At 34.7% G+C, this 19,711-nt stretch overlaps 1 protein-coding gene across 1 annotated transcript in view; it reads right to left on the bottom strand.

Annotated features, from left to right (window-relative positions):
• The window catches only part of COL19A1 (collagen type XIX alpha 1 chain), a 334,697-nt gene that overhangs the window by 281,759 nt on the left and 33,227 nt on the right, over nt 1-19,711 (bottom strand). Inside the window, exon 5 of the mRNA XM_081293835.1 lies at nt 241-364. Coding sequence (XP_081149961.1) covers nt 241-364 — 124 coding nt within the window. The remainder of the gene's footprint in view (nt 1-240; nt 365-19,711) is intronic.

Genomic DNA, 19,711 nt, shown 5'->3' with positions numbered 1-19,711 from the left:
CAGCTTCTTCAGACAAAATATGGATATCAGAGTTAAAAAGAATCCTGTCTCATCCACAAGACTATCACATTATAGATCTGAGCAAGCCTATCATTAGAAAACTTGTAATTGCCTCTTGATAACTCCTGTAAAAGAATATTTGGATACTATATCAGTTCCCAAATTTGGGCACGCAGTTCAAAGACACACCTGGTCTGGCACACAACAGAATTAACAGACACAACTCTCATAGCATCTTACCTGTGGCATATTTTTCTGGTTTAAAACCTGCCACAGAAACCACCGCTCCTTTTTGGTGTTTCTTCGTACACGAAACACAGCTGCTACAGAGAACTCCTCAGGAAGGCCTTTAGGAAATATCTTACTGTGGGAGAAAAAGAAAGAACTATTGTGGGGAGACTGAAGATGGCAAGGACAGAGAAAAAAAGTATGAAGTTCCTTGCACCATAGTATCTCAGTCATAGTTTTCTTAATGAGTTTATAATTTATTATTCAATTTGCCCTAATCTATTGAATGGAAATATGGAAGCAGCCATGACTATATTTCCTATGATATTTTTATCTAATTCTCTCCCTTTTTGTAATCAACTGGTATGATGTAGCTAAAGCTTGAGGCATATAAACACAAGTGGACAGGCTATAGAACTATGTTGCTATATTTTCTTAGACATTGAGATGTCCCAACATAGGAAAATCTCAGAATTCACTGCAGTCTAACAAATAGTAGCCCTTTACCAGCACATACATAATACTTCTTGATTTTGTTGGTAGAGATGTATACAGAGAATTTCAAAGAATACTATAAATAAGTAAATGCATATTTTTTAAGTGAATTTTATCTCATTAAACTCTTTTTTTTATTGTTGGTCGTTCAAAACATTACATAGTTCTTAATATATCATATTTCACAGTTTGATTCAAGTGGGTTATGAACTCCCATTTTTACCCCGTATACAGATTGCTTTGCAAATGAGTTCCTAATACAGATTTTCTGGTGTTAATTTAAGATGCTATTAAATACAATGAAGAAATTTTAGTTTTATTTTTTATTTAAGAAAATTTAAAAAAAAATTCTAGGTAGCAAAAATCTAAAGACAGTTCACATATTCTACCTCAATCTTGCTTCAAAATACTGGTTTCATTAAAATCATGATGAAACTTAGACAAAAATTTCACAACAAAAATCTTGAATTTAGCATTAATTAGCACATGAGAAACATATTTCTCTATGCTGATTTTAAAACTTATTCCCAGTATATTTGAAAACTCTGCAAAACAGGAAATCTGCTTTTCTTAAAAAGAATAGTAAGTAATCATCTCTTAAAGACACACATATAAGTTTTATATATAAATAAAATGCCATACATTGTGATGTTAACTACTAACTTCGCTCTACTGAAATTGACAGTTATTGAAACTGACAAACTGTCACAGAGAATACTGAAATTTTCTTTTTACTTTCTGCATTCTCTAATGCAGTCACAAAGTCACATGTGGTAGGGAAATAAGGAAATAATGTGAAAAAGCTGTCATTGTCCAAAGTTCTTATTCAGTTGGTTAAACACACACACATGTATGTATTTACATGTGCGTGCACACACACACATATACACACACACACATATATGCATGTTTATGAATGTCTGAGTGTGCGGAGAGAGAAAAAGATCAAGTGGTTTGATTTACAATATTTTGACTTTATGATAGCGTAAAAGTAATATGCATTCAGTAGAAATCATATTACGTCAAATGTCAAATTCTGATCTTTTCTGGGATAGAGATGTGTCATACACCATGCTTTATACAATACTATCTTTTGATACCAAGTATCGGCAAGGGGCCATTCCAGTCAGCCATGTGATCAGGAAGGTAAACAAATGATACTCTGTGGTGTATTGTGTTGCTAAATTGTGATGTATGGTAGATTAAGTGCATTAAAGACATTTTGGCCTGCAACATTTTCAACTTAACCAAGAGCATCCCTGTGTGTATAAGTACAATTATATACACTCTAGTTTTATCTTTTCTTGAAAATTTATGCAACTACATTATGATATCCCTTCTTAAGTAAGTAAAAAATTAGCAAATAATTTATTTTCATCAAATCCATCAAAATGAAAGTGTCAAAAATGGAATTTGCTATGAAATGTCAGTAGTAATAAAATAAATTTCACTAGTGACAATTATTGCATTGATTTAAGTAACATTGCTTATTTAAACAAAACAATAAACCTAGCCTTTGGTGCCTATAATTTCTGTCTGGCACTGAAGACCTGAAAGATGGGTACATGTGGTGATAAGAGGCAACACCAAACATATTTTCAACTTGAAATTTTGAACTGCTTAGTTATAGCAAAATTACTTTTAAAGGAAAGCTCAAGCCCCACAGGTGTTCCTATTACATGCAATAATAGCCTGTGGCTCCACTTCACTTCCAATTTCTTGCCTCTGTTCTGCCACCTTCCACATTGAAGCTCTTGGGATCTGAATGCCGTCTCCAGTGTTCTTGAATTTGACAATGTGTGATTCTGGGCATTATTATTTCCGTTTACTGTATCGAACCCATCTTTTAATATAGATTGTACATTAACAAGAATTTCTTCTATTATTTTGTTCATGACATTTTCTCTTATCCCCTTTTTTAAGGAACTCCATTTCTAGACACCTGCTTAACTACTGTACAATCTATCTAGTGTTCTTACCCTTTTTCTTATATTTTTACATCTTCTAATTTTACTCTAATGGAAGGATATTTCTGATTGTCTAGTCTTTGTACTCAACATCAATTTGACTAATATAGAATTATATTCAATATTCTATTTAGCTATTTTCTTCAAAATATCCTATGGTATCTGTTTAACTCTACCAATTACATATAAGTCTATTTCTGTGCTCCTTTGCATATCTCTATTTCATCTGTGTTAGTTTTTCCTTTATGACAATTTGGCTTCTCTCTTCTATTTGGAAGCTATACTCTATAATTTCTGGTGAAATTATAGAGGCTACTCATATTTAAGAATGAAGCACTGATTGTGAATGTGTATGCTGGCATGGTATGTTGACAAGCAAGCTTCATTGTATAGATGATAACTGATAGATCCCATAAAGGGCTCATCAAATGTTAATTCAGGGTGATTATTTCGATACTGGGTTCATCCAAAGAATTCTTCTATTTCACTTTTGGTAAGTGGAATCTACCTGACCACAGGCATTCTAGAAGTAGTAGTATATGAATGAGCCCTATAGGTCACCACAAATAAACTCTTCCCTCCTGTTTTTGATGTCAACCTTATTCCTTCCCTTTCTATCCTGTTTAGCCTCAGTCTGGCTTAATTTCTATAGCTAATAAACTTCTTGCCTCTTGTCTGGCTACATGAGGAAGGAGGAGATAATATGGATCCTCATGTTCTTATGCTCAACACACACACACACACACACACACACACACACACACACACACACCTTACTGGCTTCTGTAGAGCCTGTTTCCTGCTTATCAAGATTCTCAGGAGTCCAGTGAGGAAGAATGGATAAAGAAAATGTGATATATATATATATATATATATATATATATATATAATGAAATATTACTCAATTCACAATACCTAAGCTATGGAAACAACCGAGGTACCTACAACAGATGAATGGATAAAGAAAATGTGATATATATATAATGAAATATTACTCAGCCATAAAGAAGAATAAAGTTATGGCATTTGCCAGTAAATGGCTAGAACTGGAGACTATCATGCTAAGTGAAATAATCCAATCCCCAAAACCCAAAGGCCAAATATTCTCTCTGATAGGCTGATGCTAACACACGATAAGTGGTGCGGAGTGCGGGGAATAGAAGTATTTTGGGGGCTGGGGATGTGGCTCAAGTGGTGGCGCGCTCGCCTGGCATGCGTGCGGCCCGGGTTCGATCCTCAGCACCACATGCAAACAGGGATGTTGTGCCCGCCGAAATCTAAAAAATAAAGATTAAAAAGGATTCTCTCTATCTGCGTCTCTCACTCTCTCTTAAAAAAAAAAAAGAAGTATTTTGGATTAGACAAAGGGGAATGAAGGGAAGGGAGGGGGAATGGGAATAGTAAAGACAGTAGAATGAATTGGACATTACTTTCCTATGGTCATATATGAATGCATTACCAGTGTAACACCACATCATGTACAAACAAGAATGGGAAGTTATACTCCATGTATGTGTAATATATCAAAATACATTCTACTGTCATGTATAATTAAAAAGAATAAATGAATAATTTTTAAAAAATTTAAAAAATAAGTGTGCTGGCTTCTGGTTTCTTCCATTTGGAAGCCAACTGCTGCATAAGAAAGGTGAGGCTACCACGGTATGGGGGAGTGTTAGTCACATTGAGAAAGCCCTGGGGCACCAGTCATGGGAGTAACACCTTCTTTAAAAAAAAAAAAAACACATATACTATTCCTATATCATTAAATTCAGGTTTTAAAACAGTTACAGCCAGTGGTTTTAGTATATTCATAAAATTGGGAGATATTAACATTATCTAATTCTAGAACACTTTCATCACCTACAATAGAAACTCCTACCCATAATCAGTCATTCTTCATTTCCCCTCCTCTAACCTCTCTCTTTTTCATTTCATCCTTCTTCTTGCTTTAGATTCAGTCTGTTCTTTGTACTCAGTTTTTTAAAGTGGGACATTAATTATTTGAGATCATTCTTTTTACAAAAATAAACCTATTGAGATAGGAATCCATGTAACATAAAATCAGCCATTTTATGTAAATATTTCATTGTAATCAATTACATTGACTGTTTTACTATCACTATCTTTTATCTAATTCCAAAACATTTCCATCACTCTAGAGTAAAAATCCATACAATTTCCATAGTCTGTCTGTATTCTCCCAGTTCTTAGCAACAAGAACTTTCTTAAAATAGATACTTCTCTCATATATTTTTCACATAGATGGCATAGTGAAAGCTATGCGACTTTTCTTTTTGTCTCTTTTTACATCTCATGCTTTGGAAGTTCATCTCAGTGGTTGCATGTATTAGTTCTATATTCCTTTTAATGGCTTGATAGTTCATCACATATATATGCCACAGTTGCTCTTACACTTATCCATTGATGAAAATTTGGACTGTTTCCACTCTTGAAAAGTGAGAGTATGAACAAACCTGTGTTTGAGTATCTCTCTGCAGTTCTTTTAGGTATACACTCATGAGTGGAAATGTAAGGTCATATGTAATTCTCCCTATAACTTTTTGAGAAAGGGCACAGCAGCTGAATCATCACCTTACCAGCAAGATTTGAGGGTTCCAATTTTTTTACATCCTCACCAAAAATTGTTCTTTTCAGTGTAGCTATCCTATTGGGTGTAAAGTGGTACCTCATTTTGGTTTTGATTTGCATTTTCCTAATGACTAATGATATTGAACATATTCATGTAATTATTTTTTTGTTGTTGTTGAGTTCTAAGTTTTTTTTTTTGTAATATTCATATATTGAAGATACTAGACCCTTTTCATATAAAAGATTTGCAAAATTTTCTTCCATTCCAGATTTTTTCCACTTTCTTGATGATGTACTTTGATGTACAAAAACCTTTCATTTTGATAAAGTGTAATTTATCTATTTGTCCTTTTTTTTCTTTTGCTTGGTTTTGTTGTCCTATATAAGACTCCATTGCCAAATCAAGGCTGCAAAGATCTATCCCTGTTTTCCTCTGAGAGTTTGTTATCCTAGCTCTTAAATCCAGGGTTTTTTAATGTATTCTGAATTAATTTTTGAATGCAGTATGAAGTATGGGTTCCACCCAGTTCTTTTGCATATGGATATCCAGTTTTCCCAGTATCTTTTATTCAAGAGACTCTTCTTTCCCCATATTATGATTTTGGCACCCTGTCCTTCTCTCCTCTGGAATTTCTATTATTCATATGTTGGCATGCCCGATGGTGCCATACAGGTCTTAAAGATTCATTTTCTTTATTTCCTTCTCTTTCTGTCATCCCCCAAAATGAATCATTTCAACTGAACTATCTTCAAGTTCTTCTTTCTCCCACCTGGAATGTGTTCTTGAGCTTCTCCTATAAAATTTTAATTTCATGTAATGTCCAGTGGAAAAGGCTGTTCTCACTGGGCAAGCTCTGATCAACTAAAATAAAGAAAAACTGTAAACCTGGGTTTTCAGGTAACTAACAGCCAGGTAAAGTAATGCAGTCCTCTCAGAACATGGCCTACAATAAACTCCGTACTGCTCTCCCCTCCAATGATGCTAGGCTACATTTTTACTGATTTTGGAGCTGCTGATTTTCAAGTCTAACATAGCGTCAGGGAGAGCAATCTGAATAGGACAAGTTAGAATGCCACAAAGCCTGCTAGTCTTATTGAGGTTCAATGTTTTCTCAAATAAATGGTCATTAGATTGTGATAAGCCCTTGATTCAGTTACAGATTTCTGAAAATATTGATTTTTGACAATTTTTGCCTGCGTTCATATTGCTTTCATAGAAAAGTAGACTTTCTAAAATCCTTCATAAAAAAATAAGCTATCATTTTAGGTCACTAAATTTTATAGTGGTTTATAACAAAGCCAAAAATAATGAAAACTACTTTCTCCTCATTTTTTTTTTACTTAGGATTATAGTCATACAGGCACCTGTTACAACTCGTATTCCCAATTCAAGATCTTTGAGTGAAAGAATAGTGTTTATTATATCTTTGCTTACCTACAACAACTCAGTACAGTGGTACCAGGGAATTCTATATTTGTTGAATAAATGAGTGATTCAGAAAATGAAACAGACAAACAAATTTAATTTTTAGATGATACTTTAACACTTCATGAATAAAAATTAAATATATTTATTTTCAATAATTTATAACGTAGTCTAAAACTTCAAAATATTTTGCAACTCATGAATAGTTCTTCTGTGACAAAAAATAACAAGCAAACAGAATTGATACACAATAATTACATTCTTAAAAATATATTGTGAATTTAGTGAATTTAATTATCTTTAAAGATGCATTTTTTTCTTGGTCTAAGTTCACAATGAATGAAAATCTTTATAATTACGATATTTTCCTTTCAGAAATTTATATTCTTTTTTTCCAAGCCAAACATGATTTTGCTTGCCAAGATTGTAATTTTTGAAAGAGAACTTCCATGTTTTAAAAATAAAATGTTTAAAAATATATCTACTCTTACCAACGATGCTTCTTATTTATACCTCACAAGAATAGTTAATGTGGCACAGAATAATATCTCTGGGAATTGCCAAAGTTTCTATTATAAAAGAGGCCATATTGGATTACTGGTCTGTTACCAGAGAGATATAATGACAGCTTGCGTGTCCAAGATATCCATGCTTGAATGTTTTCAAATGGAGTGCAATTTCCTATAAGAAATCCTATCCTATCTATTGCTCATTCAGTAATACTACCATTAAGAAAAATATTGTTGATCCTTACTCACCAAATCCATGCCTATAACACACACACACACACACACACACACACACACACACACACACACACTTAGGCTAGAAGTTCTCAATGGGATATTTTCTGCCTTTCCTCCATTTTATATATATCATATATAGTTCGATATCATAAACGGAAAAAATCCTACATATATTAATATTAACTACATTTGAAGAGTCCAGGCTCAATGAAATTTAAATGTAATTAACTATTTATTTTCCATTGTCTATGTTTTACATAATAATGAAAGCCACTAAATATTCATGGGCAGATGACTTCACAAGTATACCAAATTAACAATGTTCAATATAAAATCAATAATTAAAAAACCTGTCTGGAGTGTCTCTAAATCCTTATCATAACAATTAACATTTTATTACCCATGAAGAAATACATTGTATAGGGTTTTTTTATTATTGGTTGTTCAAAACATTACAAAGCTGTTGACATATCATATTTCATACATTTGATTCAAGTGGGTTATGAACTCCCATTTTTACCTCGTATACAGATTGCAGAATCACATTGGTTACACATCCATGTTTTCACATACTGCCATACTAGTGTCTGTTGTATCATTGTATAGGTTTTAATAAGCAAAAGTCATAGAGAACCTAACTAAATTTGTTCCAAATTTTTCAAAGGTGCCCAATAAAACCTGTCTGGAGTGTCTCTGAATCCTTATAATTCACATATCTTCAACCTCTTTAAGCTTATTACTTACTTTAATACTGCAAAAAACCTAAAGTGTAGTTTCCATTTGCTTTCCGATGTACTTTATGTCCAGCAGCCATCTATTCAATCATAATGTGAAAGAAAATGCTACCAAACTTTAGGGGAAATGGTAGACAATAAAAAAATGGGCCTCCATAAAGTGACCAGTTATAGCAGAAGGTCATGTCCAGATCTAAGAACCAGTTCAGGGAGGCTTCAATCAAAAGTTTTTAAAATTCCATAAAAGTCAACATTACAATACTTTCTTCTTGGTGTTAAAATTAAGAGATTTTAATTTCCTTCTTTATATTTTCTATACTTTCTTATTTTTTATAAGTAGCATGGATTGTGTGAATGATCATGAAAAAAAACACTCATAACTATTTCCATTTCTTGAAAAAAATAATCTTAATCAGTAGAGGGAAGTGATAGGAAGGGTGAGGAGAGGATGTGGGGATAGAAAACATAGTAGAATGAAACAGACATTATTACTGAATGTATATATGTGACTGCATAACCAATATGATTCTGCAACATTTACACTCAGAAAAATGAGAAATTATATCCCATCTATGAATATCAAAATGCATAAATGCATTCTATTGTCATGTATAACTAATTAAAACAAATTTAAAAAATCATTCCAAAATAAAGAGAGAGTCAAAATGAAAAAAAAAAACTATGTATTCATTGAGGTAGAGATGAATGAAAGAGAATTAACACAGACCTGCCTAAACCTCCCCAAAGACCTCCTGCCTCAATATGTTAGTGATGAGGCAAGTTGTATTTTATCTAGGGCAGGGCAGGAGGCAGTACTGGGGATTGAATTTAGGGCTTCACAGATGCTAAGCAAGAGGCAAGTTCTTTTAAAATGAATAAGGAGACTAACATTCTATTTTATTCTGAGAGGTAAAATATTAGTCACAAAAATCTATAACTCTTACTTCACATTAAGGAAGGCATTGACATATTAAGAAGAGATGGAAAAAACTTCAAGTGAAAATGCACTTGTGTTAATATTTTTCTCCATATATTTAAAATGGACTCATTAACTATAAACTCACTAACTATACTAGCTATGCTAGTATCTATTATATGTGAAAACATATAACAATTAATGTTTTATTACCCATGAAGAAATACATTGTATAGGATTTTAATAATAGATAATATTTGTCCAAATTTCTTATTAACTGTATTCTCTAGGTTTTCTTTCCTGCCTGATTAAAATCTTTTTTTCTAGTTGAAATTTATTCAAAACAATTAATAAATACAAACAAAATGATGAAGTCTAAAAAGTTTCTAAAAAGATTTTCTGGAAAGATCCTGGCATATGATGGAGGAAGCAGTTAATCATTCCATGTATGTAAAATCACTATTAAATAGGATTGTCTTTGTCTTTTGGATATGTACTATGAACTCAGAAAGTATTGGAAGATGCCAACATTTCTCCCTACTTGTGAAGCATTTTCACTAAAAGCCAAAACAGTTAATAGCCTACTGCTAGAGCTTTCTACCTTTCTGAAAAATGCTCGTGTTTATAAAACACATGCTCTATTAAGATTAAACTAGCCCCAGAACACCAGTCACATGTTACTAACAAATTGTCTAATAATTAGTTCTCACCTTGGAAAGCACAGAGCAGAGATCTGCAGGGATTATTATAAAAGAAGGAAGTTTTAATGAGGAAAATAGAGAGAAAAATAAATACAGAGCAGGAAACACATCTGAGTTAGCCAAATCAAGATGAGATGCCACTTGTATTATTTTTCTCTTACCCCTCCTTTCCTACAGCAATCTGTATACGGGGTAAAAATGGGAGTTCATAACCCACTTGAATCAAACTGTGAAATATGATATATTAAGAACTATGTAATGTTTTGAACGACCAACAATAAAAAATAATAATAAAAAGAAAAAAAAAAAGATGAGATGCCACTGATGTGAGACCTGGGCACTGTTTCTTTAATGTACTGGGAGTTTGAGAGCAGAGTTCACAACAGGAAGAAAGGCCTGAGGGGAGATGCAACCAAGATAAGTAAGTATTGTCTATTTCCTTCTCTAGTACTCTGGACTCACGTACCCAAGTCCTTACTAGGTTGAAAGCATCTCTATTTAAATAATTGAAATTGAACATATTTTTCTGCCCAAATACATCCCTCTATAAGTATTCCGTATCTTTTCATAGTCATTGAACCAGGTCCCCAGCAAAATCCCTAGAAATCATTCTTAATTCTTCACTTTCCTTTATTATCCCCCACCGTATCCACTGGCGTGTCTTACTTCATCACCAAAATAGGTACCCATTCTGTCTACTTCTCTGATCTCACAGTTGCCACCCTAGTCAAAGTTGCCTCCATCTTTCCCCATGGCTCCTATTGTAGTGTCCTTTTGTCCTCCCTCCTTCCTCTGCCTTGCAGTCCAGAATAAGCTTTTAAAATTAGACCAAATGTCTCCCTTAACTTGTAAACGTTTACATATGCCTCAAGGTTCCTAAAACAAAATACCCACCCCTGACCATGCTTGTGGGCCTGATGTGATCCTGTCTCTGACACATCATCTATTCTGGTATCTGTGCGGCACCCAGGCTCTAGTCACAATGACTTGGATATTGTTCCTTGAACACACCAGGTTCAATGAGGCCTTAGGCCTTTGTGCTTCCTGTTCCCTCTCCTCGGTTAGTCTTTTCCAGAGGTCTTCATTTCAATGGATTCTTCTTCCTGTTCAGCTCTTAGCTCAAATGTCATTTCCTCTGAAAAGTCTATAGCTGTCCTCACCCCAGTCACTATCTAACACATTACCTTGTTCTGATTTTTTTCATTGGCTTGTAACTATCTAGGTTTCAAATAAGTTTATATATCTATTACCTATTTCCAGCTGCCAGAAAATGATTTCCATGACAAGAAGGGCCCTGCCAGGCTTGTTTGTGTTAATCAAGATCTAGACTATGACCTGGTGTGCTGTGAACATTCATAAAAATTAGTTCCAGTCACAGAAAACCCATGATGATGCCTATAACTAGTCCCACTAGGTATTGAACACTCATTTTCAGCATACAATCTATGTTAGTTTGTATAATTCTTTAAAGTTGAGGCCTATGAGACTGTTCTACATCCCAGTCAGCAGGAAAATAGCAGGAAGAAAAATCAATTCCTGTGTGATTCTAGAGCAGGTCAATCAATGATTTTGAAAAACAGTCCAAGAAAAAACATCAGTTTCTTATTTTCAAAAAGAAATATAAAATTTATACAGGCTATAGCAACATATAATAGCTACTCCATGAGGATTTCACCAAAGGTGTTATTCAGCATAAGTCTTCTAGTCCTTGGAAATATTTCAGTCACAAGAACCACCCTTAGTTGTTTCCTGTAGTTCCATACTTCCAAAGCTGAAAGGAACCTTGTCAGTAATTTAGATCATTCATCTTAATTTATAAATGAGAAATTATAGCTACAGAATTTAAATAACTACCTCACCATGCCAGGCTGGGGTCAGGACGGGACTTGAACTCATGACTCTTAATTCCAAGGTCAGTTTTTTCCAGTATATCAAGTTGCTTGCATCCTCTTAGTTAAGAATAAAATTCCCTTCATCATTAGCAACCTGACTGAAAGCAATCTTTTGGAACTCTGAGCAAGCAAAAAGTCTCTATTTTTCTGAGTACTGAGGAGGGTACGTATAAAATATTAACTTCAAGAAATGCATAAATAATTAAAATGCTTATAATCATACTGTAATATTAACAATAATAAATCATATTTTGGGTTCAAAGGAAAGTATTCATTATGACATTTGTACATCTTAGGTCACCAGTATCCCTGAGGGGTAGATTATTACAGTTCCTTCCCTTAATGATATTTTGAGAACAGATCAGGAAGTATCTGAAAACACAGAGTAATATCCTTAAAATTACTATCTCTAGAGTTTTAGGAAAGATATACATGCTAAAGAAGGTGGAAATCAATCAGGAATATTTTTTTCTCTATTCATCAGAGGTCATTTCTTTAAAAAGCTAGGAGCATTTGCCAAGTATTTCTTTAAAAAGGAGTGCATTTTCAGGAAGTAGTGAAAACCACAAAAGCAGTATAGAGAACCCTTCACAGATCCTATGTTATTGCTTTCCTGGCACAGAGGTCAGTGTAAACTCCATTCCACTCATCTGTTGAGTTGTAAAATCAGTGCCTGACATGGCTACACACAAAGTTAACTTAATAAAGGTGAAATGTCTGTTCTCTCAGGAACAGAGGGTATCAACTGCACAAATGGAGGGCATTCAGGCTGTCCAATTAATGAGCAACCAATAAGATCTGCTGTAAGAGAATAAAACTGATTTTCACTTCTCTTCCAGATGGTGAACATTGCAAGCATGAGAAATTGAGGGAAAATCAGAAAACATAAACATAATTCACTCTTTTTAAGCACACACGAATATTTATTGACATAGTTGTTTTGTGGAGAAATGTAAGTAGGGAATAGATTGGGTTTATTCTCCATGATAAGGCTCTGGTAGATTGTTGTCAAGAAAAATAAAGACCATAGTAAAGCTCATAGATTTGTTTTCTTCATATTAATATGAAGCATTAGTAATTTCGTTGTACAGCAAGTTCAATTTGATGTATTTGTTCAATATTCCTAAAATAATCACAGTTTTTAGTATGGCAAGTTATTTCTTTGTCTCACATATGGAAAAAATAAAAGGATAAAATCCAACTATGATTAAAAACAACACATGATTTTAGTTTCTTTTTGTTGTTGTTCTTTTTCTTAGCTATATAAAAAGAAATGTAAGGCAAGGAATAAAATATAAAATAAAGGTTTTTCATAATTTCAGTACTCATAAAATGAAAAGCAAAAGGACATACTCATTTTGGAGAAATTTCTTTTTTTTAAAGAGAGAGTGAGAGAGGAGAGAGAGAGAGAGAGAGAGAGAGAGAGAGAGAGAGAGAGAGAGAGAATTTTTAATATTTATTTTTTAGTTCTCGGCGGACACAACATCTTTGTTGGTATGTGGTGCTGAGGATCGAACCCGGGCCGCACGCATGCCAGGCGAGCGCGCTACCGCTTGAGCCACATCCCCAGCCCCCAGAAATTTCACTTTGCAAATGATGTTCCAAAAACTAAGTGCAGTATATATTCAGAAAGTAACGTGTCCAAAAAGTTCAAATATCAATTCAAGTGTTTCCAGTAGTAATTCTTTAATCAGTTCACAGTACAAGACTTAAAGTAAAGCAACCCCCCCAGCCTTTTTTTTTTTTTTAATAAGTGCTATTTTGGAAGAGCTAAAACAAGTTTTCCAGGTCATATTTAACAAGACTGTCCTTTGTTTAATTTTTTTGTTTTTAAAATGAAATGGCTAAATGGAAAAAGATCTATTTTTAAATATTAAGAATAGCTTCCAAATTAATTCTTCCATTCTGAATAAGCGTGAGGCAGGGTTTATGAAGAACTTCCGTATTTACAAGTATCAGTGGGGCCTCTGACTTGCTGAATATCTTCCAGGAAGAGAAATATGATACAAGTTACATTTCCTGAGAGTGAAGTGAGAGATGCTTGGAGTTTATAGTAAGTCATTTCTTTCCCAGCTGACATCCACCATCACCTGTCGCGTTACGAGCAATTTGGCCAGCAGGGCTGGAGGGTTTGTCTGAAATGCCTTCCCCAGGCTGGGTGATGATGCTTGAGTTCCATAGCCACAGAGACTCTGAAATCTTAGCCTTTTTGTGCTTGCTGAGGGGATTCAGACAGATAGGTTGTTAATGGGAAAACAAAGCTTGGATGACACTCTAATAATCTCTCGCCTGTTCTGATGAGTCCTAGTTCACTGTGGCACTGTAAATGACTTCTTGCTGAAAACTAGCCCTCCTAGTGAATGCCATTCAATAACAAAAATTGAGGGTGAATTAGAGAGGCTGCACTTCAGAAATGGGGTTGCTTTTAAAATTTTTTTAGGTCTTCCCATCCACTGATGATCAAAATATCCTAGATCTAACTCAGTCTAACCTCCATGGGGCTCTCTGAATTTTGAAAGCTCTTTCTGAGATCTGGGGGCTCAGTTTCTATTTCAGGATCAATTTGGGAGGTTCTAGACTTAACTAAAAGATTCAGTTTCCTCAATGCCATATAGTTAGATGCTCTTTCTAGAATTCTGCTATTGCTCCTACACCTTCACATTTTTAAATTAAAAAATTTCCCACTCTCCAGGACAGCACATATGGCCTTTCAGAATTGTCCACATGTTCAGCCTTCTCAGCATCCAGATGCTCTCACACCTGTGTTCCCTAACCACACAGGATTTCTCTGTATCCCTCAAACTGCCTTGACCTTTATTTTTTTTTTAATTCTTTTTTTATTGGTTGTTCACAACATTACAAAGCTCTTGACATATCATATTTCATACATTAGAATCAAGTGGGTTATGAACTCCCATTTTTACCCCAAATACAGATTGCAGAATCATATCGGTTACACATCACATTTTTACATACTGCCATATTAGTGACTGTTGTATTCTGCTACCTTTCCTATCCCCTACTATCCCCCCTCCCCTCCCCTCCCATCTTCTCTCTCTACCCCATCTACTGTAATTCATTTCTCTCCTTGTTTATTTTCCCATTCCCCTCACAACCTCTTATATGTAATTTTGTATAACAATGAGGGTCTCCCTCCATTTCCATGTGATTTCCCTTTTTTTCTCCCTTTCCCTCCTACCTCATGTCTCTGTTAAATGTTAATCTTTTCTTCCTGCTCTTCCTCCCTGTTCTGTTCTTAGTTGCTCTCATTATATCAAAGAAGACATTTGGTATTTGTTTTTTAGGGATTGGCTAGCTTCACTAAGCATAATCTGCTCTAGTGCCATCCATTTCCCTGCAGATTCCATGATTTTGTCATTTTTTAGTGCTGCGTAATACTCCATGGTGTATAAATGCCACATTTTTTATCCATTCATCTATTGAAGGACATCTGGCTTGGTTCCACAGCCTAGCTATTGTGAATTGTGCTGCTATGAACATCAATGTGGCAGTATCACTGTAGTACACTCTTTTAAGGTCTTCAGGTAATAGTCCAAGAAGGGCAATAGCTGGGTCAAATGGTGGTTCCATTCCCAGCTTTCCCAGGAATCTCCATACTGCTTTCCAAATTGGCCATACCAATTTTCAGTCCCACCAGCAATGTACAAGAGTACCCTTTTCCCCACATCCTCGCCAGCACTTGTTGTTGTTGGACTTCTTAATGGCTGCCAATCTTATTGGAGTGAGATGGTATCTTAGGGTGGTTTTGATTTGCATTTCTCTGACTGCTAGAGATGGTGAGCATTTTTTCATGTACTTGTTGATTGATTGTATGTCCTCCTCTGAGAAGTGTCTGTTCAGGTCCTTGGCCCATTTGTTGATTGGGTTATTTGTTTTCTTATTGTCTAATTTTTTGAGTTCTTTGTATACTCTGGATATTAGGGCTCTATCTGAAGTATGAGGAGTAAAAATTTGTTCCCATGATGTAGGCTCCCTATTTACCTCTCTTATTGTTCTGCCTTGACCTTTAAAACCACTATGATAATCCCTCTAATGGCAACAGTTCACAATGGCCCCCAGCTCACCTGACAAAATCACACATCAAGCCTCAATTTTCACTTCCTCTATGAAGCTTTTCCGGCTTCATCTGTTCTCCCAGAGTTTATCATACTTGAATCTAAAAATTGCCACTACAATTCCACAATAGCTAATTGTTGGCCTGTCTGTCTTGCTAGACAGAAATAACTCAATGGCTGAGATTGTGTCTTTATTCATCCTTAAATTCTCAGTAACTATTCATTATCACTTGAGAAGTGAATGAAATACTTTGTCAGATTTCTTTTTTCACTAGCATCAAAGCTGAACTTAAAATAATAGTGACTCTATATCATAAAACATTTTTGTAGGTAGCCCTCTTAAACAAAGAGATTTTTACATTCTTATCTTGAGCAAATCAAAGGAGAGCTAGGTGACAAGAGGATAATAGAGAAAATTGCTTGTCCACATCTACTAGCTTTTGATCCCCACACAGGAAGAAGAGCTAAGAGTTGAAACATTTATCAAAATCTGTGAGGCTCTGTCTAGTCACTGTTGCCTCAGGGCCCTGGAGAATTAGAGAGAGGGTCATTAGACACCTGCCACTATCTTCTAAAATGTGCGTGCTCACACACAAACACACACAAACTTCACTCAAAGTCACAGGGCAACTCTTACACCTGGGGACTGAGGATGAATAGCTATGAGCAGAAGTTAGCTGGATCTTGAGAAGCAGCACCTTCATGGGAAGGTTCCAAGTAAAGGCAGATAACACGCACTAGCAAGGAGATGAGAAAACAAGATCAGAAATATACTTGCTTTTTTACATGAACAAGAATACATGGGCAGCATCCGAGGGGCTCCAAGAAAAAGAAAAAAAAAACATATAACTTCTAAGAGGGAGCTGAGATTCTGTAACTGTAAAATTGTATAATTGTAACAACAGAGGCTCTGGTGTTGATTTGACGTCATTTGAAATGGTAGGATGTATACTAAACTTTCTAGAATACATAGTCTTCCAATAGGCAGAAAAGGTGGACAATGGTACCACAGTGAGAGAAATGGGAGCTTAATTCAATGTTTAGGGCATCGGCATTGGAAATAAGACAGAGGTCACTAGCAACTTTGAAGGAGCAATTTCCATAAGGTTCAAGAAGCCCTAGTCAGCTCTGAATGGGTTAAGGGAAGTATGAGGAAGTGGAAGTTGTCAGTAACTATTTATTTGAGAAGCATGTGAGTAAAGGGGACTGTCAAGAGAACACACTTCTAGTACAGGGAAGGATTAAGTATATATTAAGAATTAAGTATATATTTGTAGACTAAGAAGCCAGGATACTGTGGAGAGTCATGTTGAAGACAAGAGCAAGGGGATCATGGGTGGATCAAGGTCTGAGAGGAGGCTGGCGAGGAGAGGATTAAGAACACAAGTGAAGGGGTTAAGCTTTGAAAGTAAGAGGGTCACCTTCAGAGAGGACAGCTGACAAAGAGATTCTGAGCTCAAGAAAGGAAGTTGAGATGGTTCAAATACAAGGATAACGTAGTCAACTCAGTCTCAGATTCAACCAACCAGATGTTAATAGTGCACAGCATCACCACACATATCCATATTAATTATTTATTTTCACTGAACTTGTAAATTATTTGGATATTTTCTTCTTTTAGTTTAAAATCAAATTTTTTTCCCTTAATCTGGAATTATGTATTTTCGGAAGCTTAAGGGCTGACTAAAATGAGATTTGTGGGGGCTGGAGCTGGAGCTCAGTGGTAGAATGCCTGCCTCACATGTGTGAGGCACTGGGTTCAATCCTCAACACCACATAAAAATAAATAAATAAAGATATTGTGTCCATCTATAACTAAAAATTTTTTTTTAAAGTGAGATTATGGGCCAGTTGTACCTAATTTTTGTGTCACATAAAATAACAAAAGCATGTTTGTTTTCTGATTTGCCTAAGTTGAAAGAATTAAAATGATAATAAATTAATGACATAATCTGGCACAATTATTCTTCCTTGGTTGGCATAAATTTGTAAGTTTATTATTGAAATTGTGAATATATCTTACAGTTTGATTGTGTCCAAGAGTGAAGGTCAGACCATTTAATGCTATTTTATGAAATGTAGAGTTCTATCAATTGAGGTCTCTAGAGTTATATTATTCCTTAGCAGTGGTATAACGAAACATCATGCATTACTACAGTCAATTCTCAGGCCAATTCATAAATACAAGGTCATGCTTCTCTGTTTGTAGGTTTATGAACATTATAAAAGGAATTCATTTACAAATGCCTTATATTAATTACTAAATCTTCACAGCATTTTTAAGGGCCAAATAAGATTAAAGATGAAATCCATGATTGCCTGCTTTCTTTTTTTAAATATTAGTTTTTGGTTGTAGTTGGACACAATACCCTTATTCTATTTACTTATTTTTATGTGGTGCTGAGGATCGAACCTAGGGCCGTGCATGTTCTAGATGAGTGCTCTACCACTGAGCCACAACCCCAGCCCCTGCCTGCTTTCTTTTGTATCTCTGAAAGCCTGCAGTGCACACTCCACAGCAAATTCATATATCCCTCTCCAGGCCAACACTCAGCTGCCCCTTATGAGGTATGAGTCATTGCATAAAAAGATGAGTGAAAAAAGAAAAAAAATCTAACACATATTCCAACAGTACAGGTAGATTAATCAATGCCTCTTAAATTAATTAGCACAGGTAATTACCAAAATGGAACAGTTTAATTTCATTACTTTACAATGACATTTGCATTATTATTAAGGCTAAGTAGTACATTAAGCAGTCTGGTACCTCACATCTCTCAAGGTAGATGATATACAGACATTTTAAGATAAGATAATTTACACATAATTGGCGATAAAACAATAGGAAATGGGGATGGGAGAGTGAGCTCTAGATCCAAAGGTTCTATTTTCTGCATTTCAGGTCAACTACGTAATTTCATTGAAATTCAATTTTGCATCTATAAAATGGTGATGTGACAGCTGCATCACAGAGGTTATTATAGTACAAAATAATATAAGAAGGCAAAAGTACATCATAAATCACAAAATATTTCACAAATGTGAATTGGTACTAAAAATATCAATATTACTGTTGGACACTGGGTCTTCTGTGGTGAAAAATCAAGTAATGGAGTTAGAAGTGATGTACTTTGTTTTTTGATGTGCTAATAAAAAGAAATTCTTGGATGCAAAAATATGCAAATAGCTATAAAATAGCTATATAATCTACCAACAAGATAAGAACCCTTAAGGTTTGAATATTCAATTCACATATAGTAAGCACTACTTATGGTGTACCAGGCACCATATTGGATACAAACACAAATCACATGGATGTAATCCCTAATTTGCTAAACTTTTACATCTTAACAACTAGCTTCTCTGTCCAAAGAATGGGAGTTTTGATGGGGATAATGGTGTTGAAAGAAAAATAATACATTTCTGGTCATATGACATTTCTTAAGAAGCTTATTACCAATTTTGAATGACCATAGATTTTCATAAGAACTTAAATAATCTAGATGTTATACAAAAAAACTGTATTTGTGGGCTAAGGTTGTAGCCTCGCACATGTGAGGCACTGGGTTCTATCCTCAGCACCACATAAAAATAAATAAAGGGATTCTGTCCATCTACAACTAAAATAAATAAATAAATAAATAAATAAATACATGTGTTTAGTTCCCTAGAATTTTTCCAGGGGTTTAAATAATGTCCAGGAACATTCGAAAAAATCAAACTGTCTTCTACTTTAGATATGGACAAATTAAATTGTCGATGTTTTTTGAGTATAGCAGTTATCTCATAATATTTATTAAATTTCTCCATATCTTAAACTCCAAAGATTCATGAGATAACTAATGGCATTTGCTCACCTGAGATGTTTTCCCTCTTCTTACCACATCCACCTCTGACTTAGTATTCCCTTCAGTCTTCAAAACCCTGTTCAAATCCCA

The sequence above is a fragment of the Spermophilus citellus genome (assembly GCF_964194105.1).
Source record: "Spermophilus citellus genome assembly, chromosome: 5".
In the NCBI taxonomy this organism is placed as follows: Eukaryota; Metazoa; Chordata; class Mammalia; order Rodentia; family Sciuridae; genus Spermophilus; species Spermophilus citellus.
This window is presented reverse-complemented; position numbering and strand designations above follow the sequence as displayed.